Source organism: Triticum aestivum, chromosome 2D, assembly GCF_018294505.1.
Source record: "Triticum aestivum cultivar Chinese Spring chromosome 2D, IWGSC CS RefSeq v2.1, whole genome shotgun sequence".
NCBI lineage: Eukaryota > Viridiplantae > Streptophyta > Magnoliopsida > Poales > Poaceae > Triticum > Triticum aestivum.
Window position 1 is genome coordinate 105,308,285 of NC_057799.1, and position 18,612 is coordinate 105,326,896.

The 18,612-nt window shown below is 46.4% G+C and overlaps 1 protein-coding gene and 2 pseudogenes across 1 annotated transcript in view; all 3 read left to right on the plus strand.

Moving 5' to 3' along the window:
- LOC123051964 (DEAD-box ATP-dependent RNA helicase 36) overlaps window positions 1-3,558 on the plus strand; it is a 5,039-nt gene extending 1,481 nt beyond the window's left edge. Inside the window, exons 2-6 of the mRNA XM_044474980.1 lie at window positions 1,265-1,587; window positions 1,915-2,118; window positions 2,221-2,302; window positions 2,942-3,040; window positions 3,207-3,558. Of these exons, the coding sequence (XP_044330915.1) occupies window positions 1,265-1,587; window positions 1,915-2,118; window positions 2,221-2,302; window positions 2,942-3,040; window positions 3,207-3,329 (831 nt within the window). The 3' untranslated portion in view covers window positions 3,330-3,558. The remainder of the gene's footprint in view (window positions 1-1,264; window positions 1,588-1,914; window positions 2,119-2,220; window positions 2,303-2,941; window positions 3,041-3,206) is intronic.
- Window positions 3,559-4,195: 637 nt separating this feature from the next.
- On the plus strand, window positions 4,196-4,306 carry LOC123056242 (uncharacterized; annotated as a pseudogene).
- Window positions 4,307-15,180: 10,874 nt separating this feature from the next.
- Window positions 15,181-15,285, plus strand: LOC123056251 (uncharacterized; annotated as a pseudogene).
- The last annotated feature ends 3,327 nt before the right edge of the window (window positions 15,286-18,612 follow it).

The window sequence follows — 18,612 nt, forward strand, 5'->3', positions numbered from 1 at the left end:
GAATTCTATTTGTGCTCCTTGCGTAATATCAGGATGCTCCTTAAGTGGTTCATGATTTGGTCTGTGTGATCACCGCCATGCCTATTTGAGCGATCTTTGTACTTGCAGTAAGCAATTAACTGCATCTCAAGCATCTAGAATTGTACCTAGGTTGCCCGGATACCAATACTGTGATACGGCATTTTTTTTTCTGAATGGTGCAGATACCGTGATACATTTGTATATGTGAAATAAATATTTTAAAATATAATGACAATAATTATATATGAAAACAGGACAGTTTACTACCAAGGAAAATGCACTGTAAACATTATTCTAGGTTTCTTCAGCCACTGAAACTTCAACTAGAAGCTGATGAAGAGTAGGGCACGTCACATTTGGGCATGATCCGATCCCCTTATTGGACATTTTAAGCAAATGTGCTTTAATTCTTCTGTAGCTACCTTTATATTCCTGAGTACAATACTTGTATCTGAATCACACATTTCCTCCACCTCCTAAGATATCCACAATGGCTTGTTACCTAGATCATTTGCTGGCAAATCCTAAAGTAGTGTGAAGCACATACAACATTAGACAATTAGAAGACAAACTAGGTTAGAAAGGGTGAACTCTCAACTCACCATAGCCAAGAAAATATTGCCTCTTGCTTCGGAACCTGGGAGGAACTGAAAGAGATGGAGGCGACACTCAGATCTGTTAGTGGAGCAGTTGCTAGTCCTTTCCTCTCAAGTGCGGAGCCAGATGGAGGAGAGGAAGCACTGGAGGGAGCACCAGTGGCGGTGCACAGATGCGGACAGGGAGCACCGAAGGCTGGCCCTCTTATTCCTTGTTGATGCGGCCCTGCCTGGAGCTCTCCTTCTCCGGTGCGGCGGCGCTCAGACCAGGGGAGGAGATAGAGAAGGCCACCCTTCCTCGCCCGCGTGGTGGCATCGTGACACTCAGGTTGGGATGGAGGCACGGATGTGTGAGGACAAGGCAAGAAAGGAGGAGGGGCATGCCGTGGGTATGGATAGATGGATTAGGGTTTTCTCGTACCCCGCCAGTATAGGGGTGTATCTCACCATTATCCTTTTTTTTACTTTTTGGAAAACAGAAAATCGCCAGATACATATCTTGGGGGCATCTGGAGGCATCCCCGTATCTAGACGTATCTAACCTCCGATATGCCATATTTTGGCCGTATACATGCATCCTAGAATTTTTCGTATTTTCTCTTCCGCTAGTTTTAGGTTTCTAAGGTATGCTGTCTTTTCTATTGCAGTTTCTTGTGTTGGATGAGGCAGATAGAGTTGTAGATGCCAATTTCGAGGAGGACCTCAAGGTGATATTTGATTGTTTGCCAAAGAAGCGGCAAACATTTCTATTTTCTGCAACGATGTCGGATAATCTGCGATCTTTGCTAGAGCTTTCGGGAAGCAAGTCGTACTTTTTTGAGGCATACGAAGGGTTCAAGACTGTTGAGAACTTAAAGCAGCAGTATATCCATATACCTCCGGATGGAAAAGAGCTCCATCTTCTGTATCTTCTGTCAAAAATGAAGGAAGATAATATACGTTCAGCCATTGTATTTGTTTCAACTTGCAGGTATGCTCCCCTACACCATTAACTATTCATTGTTCCGTGTAATAGGTTGCATAGAGTTATAGATCCTCTCATGAACATTTTATTTACGTGAACCAGAACTATGCTGTTGATTTTGTTTCGAGTGCAAAATTTGGGGAAAAAATGTTTATTATGCACATATCTTACCAAGATATGCCTATTTCAGTTTACCCACTCCTGCAATTGTCAATCCCTGTATTCAGAAGTCTGATGGAATGCTGCGTGTTACTCTTTACGTTTAATTTGTAATCTGTTTAAAGTTCAATGCTCTCTTGAGAAGTTGCTGAAGTCATTTATATTATCATATAGGACATGCCAATATTTGGACTTTGTGTTGCAAGAGCTTGGTCGACCTGCTGTTTCTTTGCACTCTCACAAGGCTCAGTCACAAAGGCTTTCAGCGTTGCATCGTTTTAAGTCTGGTCAGGTCCCTGTGTTGATCGCTACCGATGTGGCCAGTCGTGGGCTGGATATCCAAACTGTTGATCTTGTTATCAACTATGACATCCCAAGGTATCTTGTACTAGCTTTATATTCATAGTAACTTAGTATTCGTTGCTAAAACATTTTGATGAATGTGAATACCCGACTGATGCTTGTGGTTACTTCTTTTAGGTTTCCACGTGATTATATCCATAGGGTTGGGCGAACTGCAAGAGCTACCAGGGGAGGGCTCTCAATATGCTTTGTGACCCAGGTTTGCTGAATGCCTGAGTTTAGATGATGTTTTCCATGGCCCAATTATCATTTGCCCTCTTGTATTTGAAAGAAAATCCGACCTTCACGAGTCTTCTCCTCATGTCAACTTAGATTGGTAACGGATCCAGCCGATTGCAATTCTACATGTACCGATGAAAAAAATACGGAGGAGCTTTCCATACAAACTATGAAAACTTGAAACTACTTCTAAGTAACTTGAAATACTTCAATGGCAGAAGCAACTAACCTTCAAGCATGCACGTTTATCAGAAACCGCTCTTTGCAAGTTATGAATTTCACCTCACAGAAATCACTCTTATGCAAAGTAGGAATTTTACCTACCAGTTGGCTCTTTTATATGGAAACGTGTACCCCCGCTGTCCGGAATTAACTGTCGCTGAAATGAGTGAATCTACACACTGAAACGTGTCTAGATACACTCATTTCAGCGACAGTTAATTCCGGATGGAGGTTGTATGTTACAAGTGATCAAATCAGAAATGTACACAGTAGGAGCGCACCAAATTTTCTTATGAGACTGTGCTCTTGTTTACATGCGTTATCTTCACTTATCAATTCCTGCTGAAAACTGTGTACTTCTTACTAAACCTGCATGCTGATTGGGATGTCTCTGCAGAGGGATATATGTCTCCTACATGAGATAGAAGATGACGTGGGGAATCGATTCAGTGCATATGAGTGCGACGACAAAGAAGTCACCAAAGATATTACAAAGGTGTGCTAACTGGATTCATGTTTTGTGCATATCGCCTGACTGCAATATCTTGTCATTTAGTCTTGCGTCTGGACAGTTCGCTGCTGAACCTGTTCTAGTACCCTAGCTTATGACAAAGACATTTCTTCTGACAACTAAGTTTATATATACTGTCTGAACATTGAAGGTATTCAAAGCGAGGCGTCTCGCAAACATGAGGATGGCGGACGAGGGCCACGAAGACAAGGTTCAAGACAGGAAAGACCAGAAGAAGAGAGACCAGGCGAGAAAGCGCAAACACGACGAGTGAAGTGAACCTCGCCATAGAGATGGCTCACGCTTTACGGCTTGCGTTGTGGACGGACTGTGCCCCCTCTCATACACCGGGCGGTCAGTTCCCTCCTACACACTGACATCGTCTAATCGATGCGAAATTTTGTACTAGTAGCTAATTCATGTTGTAAATCACAATATCTAGTCATGCAATCGTAAAATTGAGCAGATGATGCTGTGACCGTCTGTCGTCGCTCCTCGACTAACCTCAGTATGCTATCCTATATTTCTCATCCTGGGACTGTTTGGCCGAAGCTTGTGCCTGACAGCGGTGCTGTTTCTAACTCGCATGATTGCGCCCCTCAAAAAACAAAAACAAAAACTCACATGATTCCGGTGTTAGAACCAAGCGGCTGCTGCTCATCGTTTTAGTGGGGAAAAAAACTTTGCCTTGCATCTTTTAGTGTTGTTTGACCTGCAACATGGAGGGAGATTTTGAAGACAAAAAGGAAAATTACGGCCTATGATCCGATGCAAACATCGATGGTGGAGTCCCGTGGCTCAGATAACGCCATCTGCGTGGGCAGCCGCAACAACTCGCTGATTGAAGAAGAAGTCCCTCAAAAAAATAGTAGACTTTTTCTTAAGGCAGGCTGAACAAAGTAGACGCCGCGGCGAATCGGCGAACGGGACGTAACTCCATGGGCCGACCTCCTGCATACAAGGCCCAAACCCAACACAGCCTACTTTTGTGGCCTTTCCGGTGAAGCGTGCGACGGCTGCAGCGGAACGAAGGATGGGACGTAGGTGCCCGTTCGTTTAGTCCCACCTCGCCTGGCCAAGGGAGAGAGGGCGGGGAGCTGGGCTACATAAGAGCGGGTGGTTCTGCGATGAAAGGTACGCAGCTGCGTGGTGAGCACAAAGCGAACTATTCTTTCGCCTTTTACTAAAGAATACCGTGTGCACGCCACACTAAGCAGCATACCCTAATTTTTGAAGGGTGTCTTCTCCCTGTGAGAAGGCCCCACCAATTCTAAAATTCAAAATTTTGATGAATTAGCAGCATATAACCATATTCAACAGTTTTCTGCCGGGCTTCTATTCGAGATGAAACCTTGGCATTCTGAAGTTCCGTTCCTTCTGACGAGATTGGCTTAAAACTCCAATTCATAAGGGGAATAAAAGACCCAAAAAATGAAAGAATTTGTATCGATCTCTGTACTTGTCCACATTGAGTCGTTTGCAAGTTCGTCTCTTCGGGAGCAATTTCAGTGTGTAGGGCTCTAGGACTGGTAGATTTTGTAGATTTGATTTGAGTTATTCAGTTCTAGGATATGCTGAAATTTTAAGAGAACTGGGTAGGCTTGCAGCGTCTGTTAATATCTCGTGTGGAAATCGTGATCTCTTGTAAATTTAGTCACTTATATATATACTTAAGTTGAGTTCCTTAGTTTGCTTGTTCAATTGGGTTGGCATGCGGTTTTTCTGTAGTATGTCTAAGACACTATGGTCATTCTGAGCGCACCTGAATCAGTTCCCTTCTGGCTTTTCTACTTTATGTCGAGGGGTCTGCCTGTGAGGTGCTAGATTAGTCCCTTCTAGGCCTGAGTTGGCTGTAGTATGCATCTGGTTGTTTTAAATTTTGATTCAAGGAGTTTAAGAATATGAGACAGTTCTTGCAAGTCAATTGTTTCTTGCAGATTAGTGTGTTTGGAGAAGATGCTGAGTAGTGCAGTGGTTACTTAAGCTAACTCTTAGTCCAGTGGTAAATATGTTCTACTCCCTTTCTAGGGAGTACTTTGTTCACTTTGTTACTTGTACAAGAGCATGTATACGAATTAGGTTACGACATTGACTTCTGCATGTTCTATTATGCATTCTCTTTACTTGGTTCCGTATGTTATTGTATTTGAATTGTGAATATCACTTGCACACAATGCAAGGTGTGATTTAGAGTCAGATTCTCACTGAACAACAGTTTTATATGTCAAACAAGCTTTTGTTGTAGAGCAATATATGAATTTGAAATGTGATCAGTTTGAACATTCTTTAATTTTGACATGCAGTCATTTTCCGTTACTTCATCATAAGCACATATTTTCCACCAAAAAAAGGAAAAGGAATGCAGAAAGGAGACACAATGCCTGCTGATTCTTTTTATCTCTCTGAAACCGGGCGTTTGATAGCTTATCTGCAACATTGTCCATCTAATAATTGCGCATCGACATATCATTGCTGGTAACGTGTATCACTATGTCGGCTTGTGTTGGTTCTCAAACGGTAGGCAGTAGGGGTTCTTGGTGTCTTTTGAACACCGCCCATAAAGTCATCAAATAAGCCCCAAAAATATGACCTGGTTCTGTGAGTGCAGTCTTGCTATGAACAAAAGTAATTAACATTGCTAAGTCACCATTTTGTTTGTCATGCCTATACCTCTGGAGAGAACATGTGGTACATCACCAATAATATTAAAATACATAGATCTTCCACAACAATGTTAAAAATCATTTAAATTAGTATTTGGCTGCACTATACAGTGATATTACTGCAGCATGGCTGCAGTAGTACTATCCTATATCATTTCATCGTAGGATCAGCTATTCATGCATTTGTATTTTTACGTGTTGCAGATGATGGAACTAGAGCTGAAGAAGCTAGATGATACCATCAAATCTATCCATGAAAAAATGTTTTATCTTCGTGAAAGGTACAATACTGCCTATTATTTATAGCACTGGTTAAATTTCACTTGATGATACTTAAAGAAGCTAACTCTCAGATTAAGTTTTTGACCTGACATTCGTCCGCCTAGTATAGTTTTTTTTTTGGAAATGGAGGTATACCCCCGGCCTTTGCATCATGATGATGCATGCAGCCCTTTTATTAAAAATCCCGAAAGTAACAACCCAAAGGTCTTACAGCTCGCAAACGGAGCGAAGCACAAGGCATAAAAACTGAAAAGTACAAGCGGACAAAGACAACCGGTATGGTAATGATGAGGACAATCTCTCTAGATTCCTATTCTGTTATGCGACCGCCATCCGAACCGGTTGAATATAGCCCGAGCCACCATCTCCCATTGGTTGCACCCAGTAACCAAAGGCTCCCTGGAGTCCATAGGAGTGAGTAAGGACCACGTACGGATCCAAGCTGTAGCTCTGAGATAACCTGCAAAAAAGTTAAGTTGTGTTGTCTGGTGAATATCATATCATTTCTGCAATTCCATATAGCCCATAATAATGCACATATTCCAATCCGAATACGAGCTGCCATGAACTTTTCAACCCCAGCTAACCACGTCCCAAACAAAGACGCAATATCTATAGGGGGGTTGATATTAAAAGCTATATGAATCGTTCTCCAAAGTAACTTGGCAAGTGGGCATTCAATAAATAAATGTTGTATTGTCTCGTCTTGAGCACAGAACCAACACCGCGCGTTTCCTACCCATCGCCTCTTAATTAGGTTATCCTTTATGAGTATTACTTGCTTGTGAACGAACCACATGAAAATTTTAATCCGCAAAGGAACCTTAATCTTCCAAATATGAAGTGATCTTGAGAGGGGACCAGAATTAATCAAATCCGTATAAAATGATTTCACCGTAAATATCCCATTCTTAGTTAACATCCAGTGCATGGAATCTGGCATGTTGGAGAGTCGAACTTCGATCAACCTCCGAACCAGGTGCATCCAGGCTGTCCATCTCTCCCCCACTAACGTACGGCGGAACTGGATGTTCAAGGGAATATTTTGAAAAACATTACCTACGTAATCTTCCTTACGTTGCACAATATTATAAAGGGTAGGATATTGTAAGGCCAGAGGTGTCTCTCCTAGCCACGTGTCCTCCCAAAATCTTGTTGACATCCCGTTGCCAATCACGAATTTGATCCTACGGAAGAACAAATCTTTCGTTCTCATAAGTCCCTTCCAGAACGGTGAATCATTCGGTCTGATAGTAACCTGAGCTAGAGTTTTCGAGTGCAAGTATTTATTGCGTAGGATTTGAGACCACATGCCCTCCGGCTCTGTCTCTAACCTATACAACCATTTGCTCATAAGGCATTTATTCTTAACTTCCAAGTTCTCAATACCGAGCCCCCCTTGGTCTTTAGGTCGACAAAGGATATCCCATCGTGCGAGACGGTACTTCCTCTTGGACTCCTCAGATTGCCAAAAGAAACGAGATCGAAAGAAATCAAGCCGCTTGTGGACCCCTTTCGGAATTTCGAAGAACGAAAGTAAAAACATTGGCATGCTAGTCAATACGGAGTTAATCAAAACTAGTCGACCTCCATATGACATCAGCTTACCCTTCCAACAGGTGAGTTTTTTTTCAATTCGTTCTTCAATACATTTCCATTCCTTATTGGAGAGCTTACGGTGGTGAATCGGAATACCCAAGTAACTAAATGGTAAAGCACCGACTTCGCATCCAAACAATTGTCTGTAAGTATGTTCCTCTTCTTTAGCCTTCCCAAAGCAGAACACCTCACTCTTATGAAAATTAATTTTTAATCCAGACAATTGTTCGAATAAACACAATATAAGTTTCATATTACGTGCCTTAGCCATGTCATGTTCCATGAAAAGGATAGTGTCATCAGCATATTGTAGAATGGACACTCCTCCATCAATCAGATGAGGAACAAGACCTTCTACATGGCCATGTTGCTTGGCCCTGCCAATAATGACGGCCAGCATATCTGCCACAATATTGAACAGAAGAGGTGACATGGAATCCCCTTGTCTCAACCCCTTATGCGTCTGGAAGTAGTGACCGATATCATCGTTCACCTTAATTCCGACACTACCTTTCTGGACTTGAGTATTCACCTGGTGTCTCCATCTTTCACTAAAACCCTTCATACGCATTGCCTGCTGAAGAAAAGGCCATTTTACTTTATCATAAGCCTTCTCGAAATCCACTTTTAAGATAACCCCGTCTAGTTTCTTTGAATGAATTTCATGGAGTGTTTCATGTAAGACAACCACTCCTTCGAGTATATGTCGTCCAGACATGAAAGCTGTCTGACTAGGTTGAACCACTGAGTGAGCAACTTGCGTCAATCTATTGGTTCCTACCTTTGTAAAAATTTTAAAACTCACATTCAGCAGGCAAATGGGTCGGAATTGTTCTATTCTGACCGCCTCATTCCTCTTTGGTAATAATGTTATAGTACCAAAGTTGAGGTGAAACAACTCCAAATGGCCATCAAAAAAATCATGAAACATAGGCGTAAGATCATCTTTAATGATATGCCAACATTTTTGATAAAATTCAGCTGGGAACCCATCTGGTCCCGGTGCCTTATTCGGCTTCATTTGAGTTATGGCCAGATGAACTTCTTTTTCAGTAAACGGAGCCGAGAGAATATCATTCTCCGCTGCCTGTAATTGAGGTATATCATCAATCACCGACTCATCAAGAGACACCGTGGAAGTAATCGGGGGCCCAAAAAGGTTTTTATAATAATTGGAAATATATGATTTCAGATTTTCATGCCCCACAATTGTTCCTTCGTCTTGTTCAAGCTGTATAATCTTCTTCTTCCTATGTTTACCATTTGCAATCATATGGAAGAACTGTGTATTGTTGTCCCCTTGTACAACTTTAAGCGATTTCGCACGCAGTACCCACTTGAGTTCCTCCTCTCTCAAGAGAGCACGTAGGCCTTGCTCAGCCTCTGACTTGGTGCGATGCTCAATCACAGATAGAAGAGTTGTTTCAGCTTTTACATCTAGTGCCTCAATGAGTTGAGTTAGACTTTCTTTTTTCTTCTTGTAAACCCCACTCTCGTTCCTGGCCCAACCTCTCAGAAATTGTCGGAGATGTCTAATCTTATTCTGCCATCTCTCGACATGTGTCGTACCCATAACTGGTAAAACCCATTCGCGTGCAATCATCTCCATAAATCCTTCTCGCTCAAACCAACTTTGCTCGAAGGAAAAGGTATTCTTGTTTGCAACATGGGTAGCCTCTCCCGAATCTAAAAGGAGTGGTGTATGGTCCGAGATCGCTCTTTGCATCGTATGAACCGACACCATGGGATATTTTTGTTCCCACTCCACACTAGAAAGTACCCTATCCAACTTCTCATATGTCGGAGTGGGTAACGAATTAGCCCATGTAAACTGTCTACCGGTGAGCTCAATTTCTCTCAAATTGAGACTCTCGATAATCATGTTAAACATCATTGACCACCGGCCATCGAAATTGTCATTATTCTTTTCTTCTCTTCTCCGAATGATATTAAAATCTCCCCCGACTAGTAATGGCAGAGTTTCATCTCCACAAATCCTCACTAAGTCGGCAAGAAAGTCAGGTTTAAATTCAGGTTGCGCAGCCCCATACACTGCAACTAGCGACCATCGGAATCCATCCAATTTTGATCGCACCCTAAATTTAACCTAAAAGTCTCCCTGCACTACATTAAGCACCTCTAACGACTCACACGGTACACCTAGTAAAATCCCACCGGATCTTCCTCTAGGGGGTAGAATGTGCCAATCAAAGTCGATACCACTGGACAATGTTTGAAGAAATTGGGATGTGAAATTATCTCGTCCAGTTTCTAAAAGTGCAATGAAATCTAAGTGATGCTCTAAAGTTGTCTCTGCTAAGAATCTTTGTTTAGCCAAGTCTGCTAGACCTCTGCTATTCCAAAAGAGTCCTTTCATAGATCATCATAGAATTTTTTCTTAAGTTTTACTCTAGCGCTTCTACGTACTGCCGAAGTAGGATAAATTTTCCGCTTCCAGGGTCGTTTGGGCTTCTCCTCAACACCCTGCGGTACGGAAGAATCATCTATAACAGATAGTCCGTCCTCTCTCAAGAGAGTTTCGACCGTATCTGTGTTCTCTACATCCTCTTCCTCTTCAGCCTCGTCACTCGGTAAGAGATTATGACAAATATTTGTTAGATCATTAATGCCTAAATTGTTCATGTCATTATCATTTAAAGGTTGGACAGAGGCAAGATTATGAATGATCTCTGAAGCCCTCTCCGCTTCCAAGTCTAAAAGATCGTTAACTGATTTGACGACCTCGGTTTCATTTGACCCCAAAGAAATGCCTAAGTCATTTGCCTTATCAACAATTTCATTCTCAGAGAAGTATAAAATGGAACAACTTGTATCAAAGGACGTACCTGCTGTGATCTCAGCATGACGCAGCATGGCGGCCCTCTTGGCACGCGCTAACTGCAAGTCGTCCGCGTCCGGCTGTCCCTGGATCCGGTTACTGACACGCCTGCCAGCCGACACCGGATCCGCAATCCCGCCAAAGGCGATGAGCTCCTCTGTGGTCTTCCCGCCAAGGGTGCGGTCAGGACTCCCACGCCCCTCCCTTATCGTCGGTGAAGGAGGGGAGGGCGCTGTGTAGTGGACATCCGCCGCCTGTGCCACAGGGGAAAAGGACCGTGGAGACGCCTGCTCACAGATCCCGCCCCCCTTGGCACCCGCGGACACCGCCGTCCCTCGACTGCCCTGATCGATGCAACATGGTGGAGGAGTTGCGACACGGGACTCCTTCCCGCATCTCACCCCCGAAGCGCCACTGCGGAGGATATGATCCTGTGGAGGGGTTATAGCACGGGACTCCTTCCCGCACCTCACCCCAGATCGGCCAGAGACGTCAAAATGGGGGAAGTGCCACAGACCTACTGTCTAGGCGCCCCTCCCGCAGCCACCCTCTCAGACACGGCCCGCGCCCCGGGTGTGGACTCCGCAAACGTCACATCGCCGACTAGATTCGGCACTGGTGGTAACTCAAGCTCGGCCGGGTCGTCTGCCTCAACCCTGGTGCTCCATAACCGGCTAGGAGCCGACCCCGGTGCAAAAGAACCAAAACGAAGCGTGTTCACCGGAGTAGTGGACGAGGGCGCCTGTTTGGTAGAACTGGCTACTTTATCTGGCGTAGGCCCCTTATCCGACTCCGGCAGTACATCATCGGCGCCCTTCTCCTCATTCCCGGGCGCACCACCACCCTCAGTCGTATCCATGTCATGTGGTCCATCTCCCTCCTCCGAGACTGCAGTATCCTCAATCTCGAGCTCTAAGATATAAGTGACTCCAGCATGTGTTCAGCTGACCACATCTGGTATATGCTCAACACTCACCACACTGACTAACAATCTCGCTGCATTTTGTGCGCGTGTGAAAGGCATGTCAACCTTTTCTGTCTTACCAATGAGACCACCCAAACTCCAAGCAATCAGAAAATGTTTTACATATTTAGGTGGCACCCCATAAAAGCGAACCCATACCTTCTGTAGAGGTGTACCTTCAGGTTCCTCCTGCTTCCACTCGTCGAAAGCGATAACAATGTTTGTACTCGTCACTCGGCATAAACCCCACTTAAGAAAATGCATCTGATCCTCTTTAGTGGGACAATCAACCTTATAAGACTGACCATCTAACTGCTCCAGAATCCAGTGGTGATTACCCGGCACTAACTCACGTAACTGTCTGATAATCTGAGCTTCGGACAACTGCCCATTAGTAACTCTGATAGCAACCGGGAAAGAGCTCTCAACCATCTGTGGTAGAGGATCGACCTCCGGTGTCTCAAAAAACATCAATTCCTTACAGCATACCCCAAAAATGTTAATGGCCGGCTTGGGACCGGAGAGAAGAGGGCATTCCCCAGTCACATGCTGGGAACGAAGACAATACTCGCAAAGCTCATTAGTACACTCTGCCACGAAGTGACCCGGCTCACCACATCTATAGCAAGGCAACTTCTTCTTCTTAATCGCCCACTTAGATAGTTTCTCTCCCTCCGCTTTCTCCGACCCTTTGTCAGACGTGCCCTCCCGATGTTTGGTCCCTCCCGAAGTCACCGGAACCTGCACGGCTGCCAAAGCCCTAACCGCATCAACTGCCGCTGCGGGTAACGTGGATGGATCTCCCACTGTATCTGCCCCGTGCTCGATCTCCTCACCCGACGCCTCCTCTATAGCTGGCGGTGGTGGCGGTGGGTAGTGCCGTGGCGGTGGTGGCCGTTTCCCTCTCCCACCGCGGCGATAGCCACCTCGGAAGCGATCTCTGGGTCCGGCGACACCTTCAACGAAATGACCGGGCGGCCCTTGAAATTGTCGCGCGTCCTCATCAGAATATCGAGTAAAGCCCCGGCCGCCACCGGACGAAGATCCACGGTGTATTCCCTCACCATATGCATCGTATCCGTCATCTCCCCACTGCCCGTATCGGTTGAAATTCTTTCCATCTCTACTGTAACCAGTATATCCACCACGCCCGTTCGCCCCGCGACCTCGTCCGAGGGCCAGAGCCTTGGCTGCCGGTGGCTGAGTTGGATCCTCCTGCTGACGTACAGTGGACAGAGCAGCGTGCGTCGTCGCCGTAACCCTGGCAGAATCGGTCGCCGCACCCTGCCGCAGGACGGTCGGAGCACCCCGGCCAGCTCCGGCTCTGGGTTTCGTCCCCGTAGCTGACGGTCTCTGAAGATGCAGTCCGCCGCGCCCGGCATTGCCATTCACACCAGCCGGCAACGCGCCGCGGCCGGCGCCACCAGCGCCAGCCATCAGCGGAACGCTACGCCCAACACCGCCCGCAGCGGCGGCTCCAAGAACCGGAGGAGCACCACGAGCAGTACCTCTCGTAGGAACGGCGCCGGCGGCACCAAGAACCGGAGGAGCACCACGACCAGTACCTCCCGTAGGAGCAGCGCCAGCAGCAGACGGCGGCCCTCGACCTGACATGCCGCATGCGCGAGAGACCCTCCTCGCCCGTCCCGGGCCGAGCGAAGGAAAACCCGAAGCCAAAACCCTAGAATCAATCGACGATATCCCTGGCAGTGTCGATACATGCACGTCCGGATGATTTGGAGACAGAGAGGCTTGGGCCTCTGGCTGGGCCTCGCCCGAACCGAGAGACTCCACGACCTTCGTTGTGTCCCGTAGTACATCCACCGCAGGCCCAAGGCCCAATAACGAGTTCAAACGAGCCCTTCTGGCTGCGCGAATCTCGCTCGCCGATTTCGCCACCGGCGATCCTGGCGGCGGCGGCGGCCGGAAAATCTTCCCTTTCTTCTTCTTCCTCGTGACCATAGTCCAGTTTTCCGGCAAAAAATCTGACAAAGTTACAGGTTCGCGGATTACCTTAGGAATTGGTCCGATCCATGGTTTCATCGGCGGTTTGGAAATGTGAACTTTGGATCGACGGCGAATTGTTGTGGCGTTAGGCTCCGGCAACACAGGCGCACCCTGCGAGGCCACAAGTGTTCTTGTGGGAACCTGAACCTCCACCTGTTCTTCGTCCTCGCTCTCCAAAAATACCCAAAAACGTCCGCCCGGTCGTGAAGAATCCGTCGGTGCCGTCAGATCAACCACCTCCGGCGCCTTAGGACGTAAATCTATCTGCACACGCTCGCCAACAACCACTGCATACGCATCAAAATTGAATTGAAAACCTACCTCGAGCATGCCGCCGTTCGGAAAGGGTTCGCCGACAAGAACGTCGTTCTCCAGATCGAGAAGTGCCAGCCAAGTTGAGTGCGGAGAAAAACGAAGACGACCCTCGGTCCAGATACCCGGATCCGTCCCAGCAGAGAACATCGCCCGCCATTGGATCCATCTCCGCTCATCCCGCCCGATCTTCTTCTGCGTAGAATCGCTGCGATCCCCGCCCGATCCTGGCAAACCCCCCTGTCCTCCCGGCGGCGCCTCCGGTAGAGGACTGAGAGAACACGGCCGGATCTCCCCTACGTAGCCACCTGACGGGTGCCGCACCTCCGGAGAAAGAGATCCGGTCGCCACCGGCGAGAGGAGTCCGGTCGCCTCGGCCTCCCTCATTTCCTAGCCATCTAGATCGAGTAAACACCAATTAGTTAATATGCGACATTTTTGGCACCGAACAAACTTCATTCCATGATAACCAGAGACGCGAATCTGAAACCAAGTTTTTTTTATCTGTCATTTGTGCAGGGAAGAGGAAATGCAGAACATCAGCAGGCAGACAAACTCGAGGATGGGGTGGCTGAGTTTCCTCTCGCTCTGCATCTGCTTGTCCGTAGCAGGGTTGCAGCAGTGGCATCTGAAGACCTTTTTCGAGAGAAAGAAGCTGCTGTAGTTTCCCCATGATCACAAACAAATCGTTGCGAATTAGCGTATATTGTTTCTGCCAGCTGTTAACCTGTGTTTCGAAGCGAATACTCGAACCTTCAGTAAGAAACCATGGTCATCATACTTTTGAAATGCCTTTCTGTGCCCTAGCTTTTGTCCAATCAAATACAGTTGTAAAATGTTTCCTCTTTTTTTCTTGAACAGAGGTGAAATGTTTCTGTTGATGGTTTCATATGATGTACCCCCTCCGTTCGTAAATATAAGTTTTTTTTAGAGATTTAAAAAAAGACTTATATTTAAGAACAGAGGAAGTAACATAGAGCGACATCGTTTTGTTTTTCTAAAGCTGAGTAGAGCCACATCCTTGGTACTGTTATGAGTAATGTTCCATTTAGCGAGTGGCGGCAACTTTGCCAACCAAATAATACAAATTGTTTCCTGGGCTCACAACTTTTATAGCAGCATAAAGAACACACGATTTTACATAGTGCTCACACGACCAGGAAGGAATGTGTTGCGAGGTTCTGTTATTTTTTCGAGAAACAGATCAAATTCTGTTGTGTGGGCGCGACGGGTCTGTTTGGGCTGAACTATTGTTGCCTCTCGAGTGGGCTGGTCACCTGGTTGGCCCACATTGTCCTTCTGTAGTTCTGTTGGCTTTGCTGGTGAAGTATCTGCCACGGAAGTCAAGTGGAAGAGACAGAGCGCCGTTCTGGTTTAGTCCCACCTCGCCTGGCCAAGCGAGTGAGGGGAGGAAGCTCGGGTACATAAGAGCGGGTGATGCAAGCGGTAAAAGGCACGCAGCTGCGTGGTGAGCACAAAGCGAACTATTCTTTCGCCTTTTACTAAAGAATAACTAAGCAGCATACCCTAATTTTTGAAGGGTGTCTTCTCCTTGTGAGAAGGCCCCACCAATCCTGAAATTCAAACTTTGTTATGTGGTACGTTTGGATAAAATACCCTAATCCTGAAGGGTGTCCTCTCTGTCATGATGCCCCGCCAAATCTGAATTTCAAATTTCGAGCTGTATTTGGACAAAGTCGATGGGAACTGAGGGATGGCAAACAAACTATTATGTCATGCGATCAGTTGAAAAGAAATATCGAAATTCCACTTGGTTCATCGTCTGGACAGCTCTCTCTTGACCGGGTCCTGTAGATTGGAGAGGGCACGAACGACCGGAGCAGGCAGCCAGGCAGGGACACCTGGAGCGCTACTGCCGACCATCGCGTGGGGGCCTCGTCACTTGGAAGAGACCCAAACATGCGAAGCTCGCCTGCAAATTTGTTACGTGTGCCATGAACGTTGGACTGCGAGTGAGTACTACATAAATTACGAACTGCGACAGCTGCAGCCCAGGTCTCTTTCACACACGAACGTGCGTGAGCTGAGCTGAGCCGAGCCAGGTGGACTTCACATGAGGCCACGCCACTGCCCCCAACGTTTCATTTAGTTTAGCCCTCGTCAAGCCCAACGCCGGGTCATGGTGAGGTAAACCTTTTTGGTGCAATGCAAATGTCGGGGTGAAGCCAGCCAAGCCAAGAAGACGCGTGCTGACCATCGTCGGAGTGAGACAGGTGCCGGGGTCGGACGAGAGATTCGGTCAATTCGTTTAGTTGGCCCATTAGCGTCGACCCATCTTCTCTGATGCCAAAGGATAAGCTTTTCCTGGAAAACAAAACAAGATGCAGAGGATAATGAGATGAGGGTCGCTCTCATTTGCTTACCTCATGCGAATTTCAGCCTCTTGTCTTGGCAAATTCAACCATCTACAGACTATACAGGTACTATTTCCATCATGGAATACAGTTGTTGATCGAGGCCGGTCACATTACTTATTGTACATGATACTTGCGGTGTGAGAGTGAGACAGGCTGATCCGTTTAATTTGTCCGCGAAACCGACGTATGTACGTCGTCCGAGCGGTCGATCGACAGCTACATCCATCGGTAGGATGGGTCAGAGATCAGCTCTAAGCATACAGAGCTTCCAATGATTAGACATTTGATCTTAATTAGGCGATCGACTGGTCTAGAACGCTCGGCGTTGCGACTATCTTGCTGGCTGGCTCTTTGGGGCCAAGGGAATCCCAGAGGCCGTACTTGTAAACCACATGCAGACTCTCGATGGCGTGTACAATGGCATCAAGCCAAATTAAGGAGTATAATACTACTAAGCTAGTACTATGAGATCGATCTGTAGACAAGGATATATAGCGCGCATGATTTTGCCCGCGGCATCCCACTACAAACAACTGCTGCCGAATCAAAGGATGATCAGAACAACACATACGAATCTCACAGGGAACGTGTTCTCTATGCGAGTCGTCTCCCAAAGAAAGAAAAATATTGGAAGCATATGAAGCTGCACATGTCACTAGGATATCACAGCCCCCAAATTTAAATGCGCACTGCACGGTGCGATTAGTCTACGACTTGAAAAAAAAGGGTCTCGTAATCGTTGATTAATGCATCACACAGCTGGACTCGTCGTTGGCCAAGCTGGAGCCTCTTGATCCCTACGTACGCGCGCCATTCTTAACACCCAATCATGCTCCTATACTACTACAAACAGTTGCTTAATACTCCACTATCAGTTGTTATCAGTGGTGGTGGTGATTAATTATACTCGTACGCCCAATGAAACAGTTCACGGAGAGGGCATGCCAATGGCTCAATCCAATCCACGTCCCCCTCTCTTGCCTGCCTACTCATCTGGGATTATTTTTTGTGAGTTCTTTTGTGTATTATTAAGTCAAAGGGGTTAGAGGTGTACTTTTAACCTAACATCACAAACTATACTATTCTTGCTTCTTGGGGATGACGCATATATCAGCATCAAGATCTTGGAACAGTGGACTGGGAGATGAATGCTGGAGCTGGCTGTCCTGTGTAGAGCTGGTGGCTGGTGATTGCTTGATCTGGATCGACCTGCGCAAAATAACTGTGTGCACTGCATTAAACTAGTAGGTCATTTTTTTTTCAAAAAGGGGGTTTGCCCCGGCCTCTGCATCAAAAAGATGCATAAGGCCAATATTATTAATAAGCAAAAGATCCAACAAATGTCTCGTAGTCTCAAACCAAAAAGGTTGTGCTCAACACAGAGCACGAAAGCAACAAACCGGACAGCCACAACCGGCAGGCAAATAAAACAGATAGGAAACTAAACACCTATCCTATTACATGACCGCCATCCAAACCGGTTGAATATAGCCCGAGCTACCGTCTTCCATCGGATAGATCCAGTAACCAAATGCTCCCTGGACTCCGTCGGAGTGAGTAGCGACCACATACGGATGAGTGCAGTGGCCCTGAAGATAACCTGCAAGAAATGAATATTTGTTGTTCTGTTAAAAACCAAATCGTTTCTACAGTTCCAAATTGCCCACAGTAAAGCACATACTCCTACATGGGTATGTCTCGCTGTTACTACGTCAATTCCATCTAACCACGTCCCAAATAACGTGTTGATGGAATTCGGAGGAGATATATTAAAGGCTATGTGGACCGACCTCCACAAAATCTTTGTCAGAGGGCAATCGAGAAAGAGGTGTGTGATTGACTCATCACTATCACAAAAACTACATCTTTTAGAACCCAACCAATTGCGTTTCGCCAAATTGTCTTTAGTTAAGATGACCTGTTTGTGGACAAACCACATAAACACTTTGATTATTAAAGGCACTTTGACTTTCCAAACATGTTTCGAACTTGGAATAACGCTAGCGTTGATAATATCCAAATACATGGATTTGACCGAAAACTCCCCATTCTTAGCTAGCTTCCAGCATACACTACTAGGGAAAACCTTATACACAGCATCTTAGCAGTAGCGCTGGACAAAATCATGCGCTACTGCTACTTAGTAGCAGCGTGTATAAATAAACCACGCTACTGCTATAACTTTAGCAGTAGCGCGTACTAGCTAAAGGGTTGCTGCTATGTTTGAACTGGGCGCACATGGCTAGCCCAACTTAGCAGTAGCGCGTATCCTCGCCCAGCGCTACTGCTATTCTCCTTAGCTGTAGCGCTTTTCTCAAACCCGCGCTACTACTAACCCTACCTTATCCTCCCCACGCGGCCGACCCTCTCTCACTCACTCTCCCTCTCAGTCACTCTCGCCCGCGCCGATACTCGTCGTCCGCCGCCGCCGCCGTCGTCCGTCCTCCACCGAGGTACTCCCTCCTTCCCTCCCTCCTCCTCCCACCGCGCCCTCCTCCCTTCGCCTCACGGCC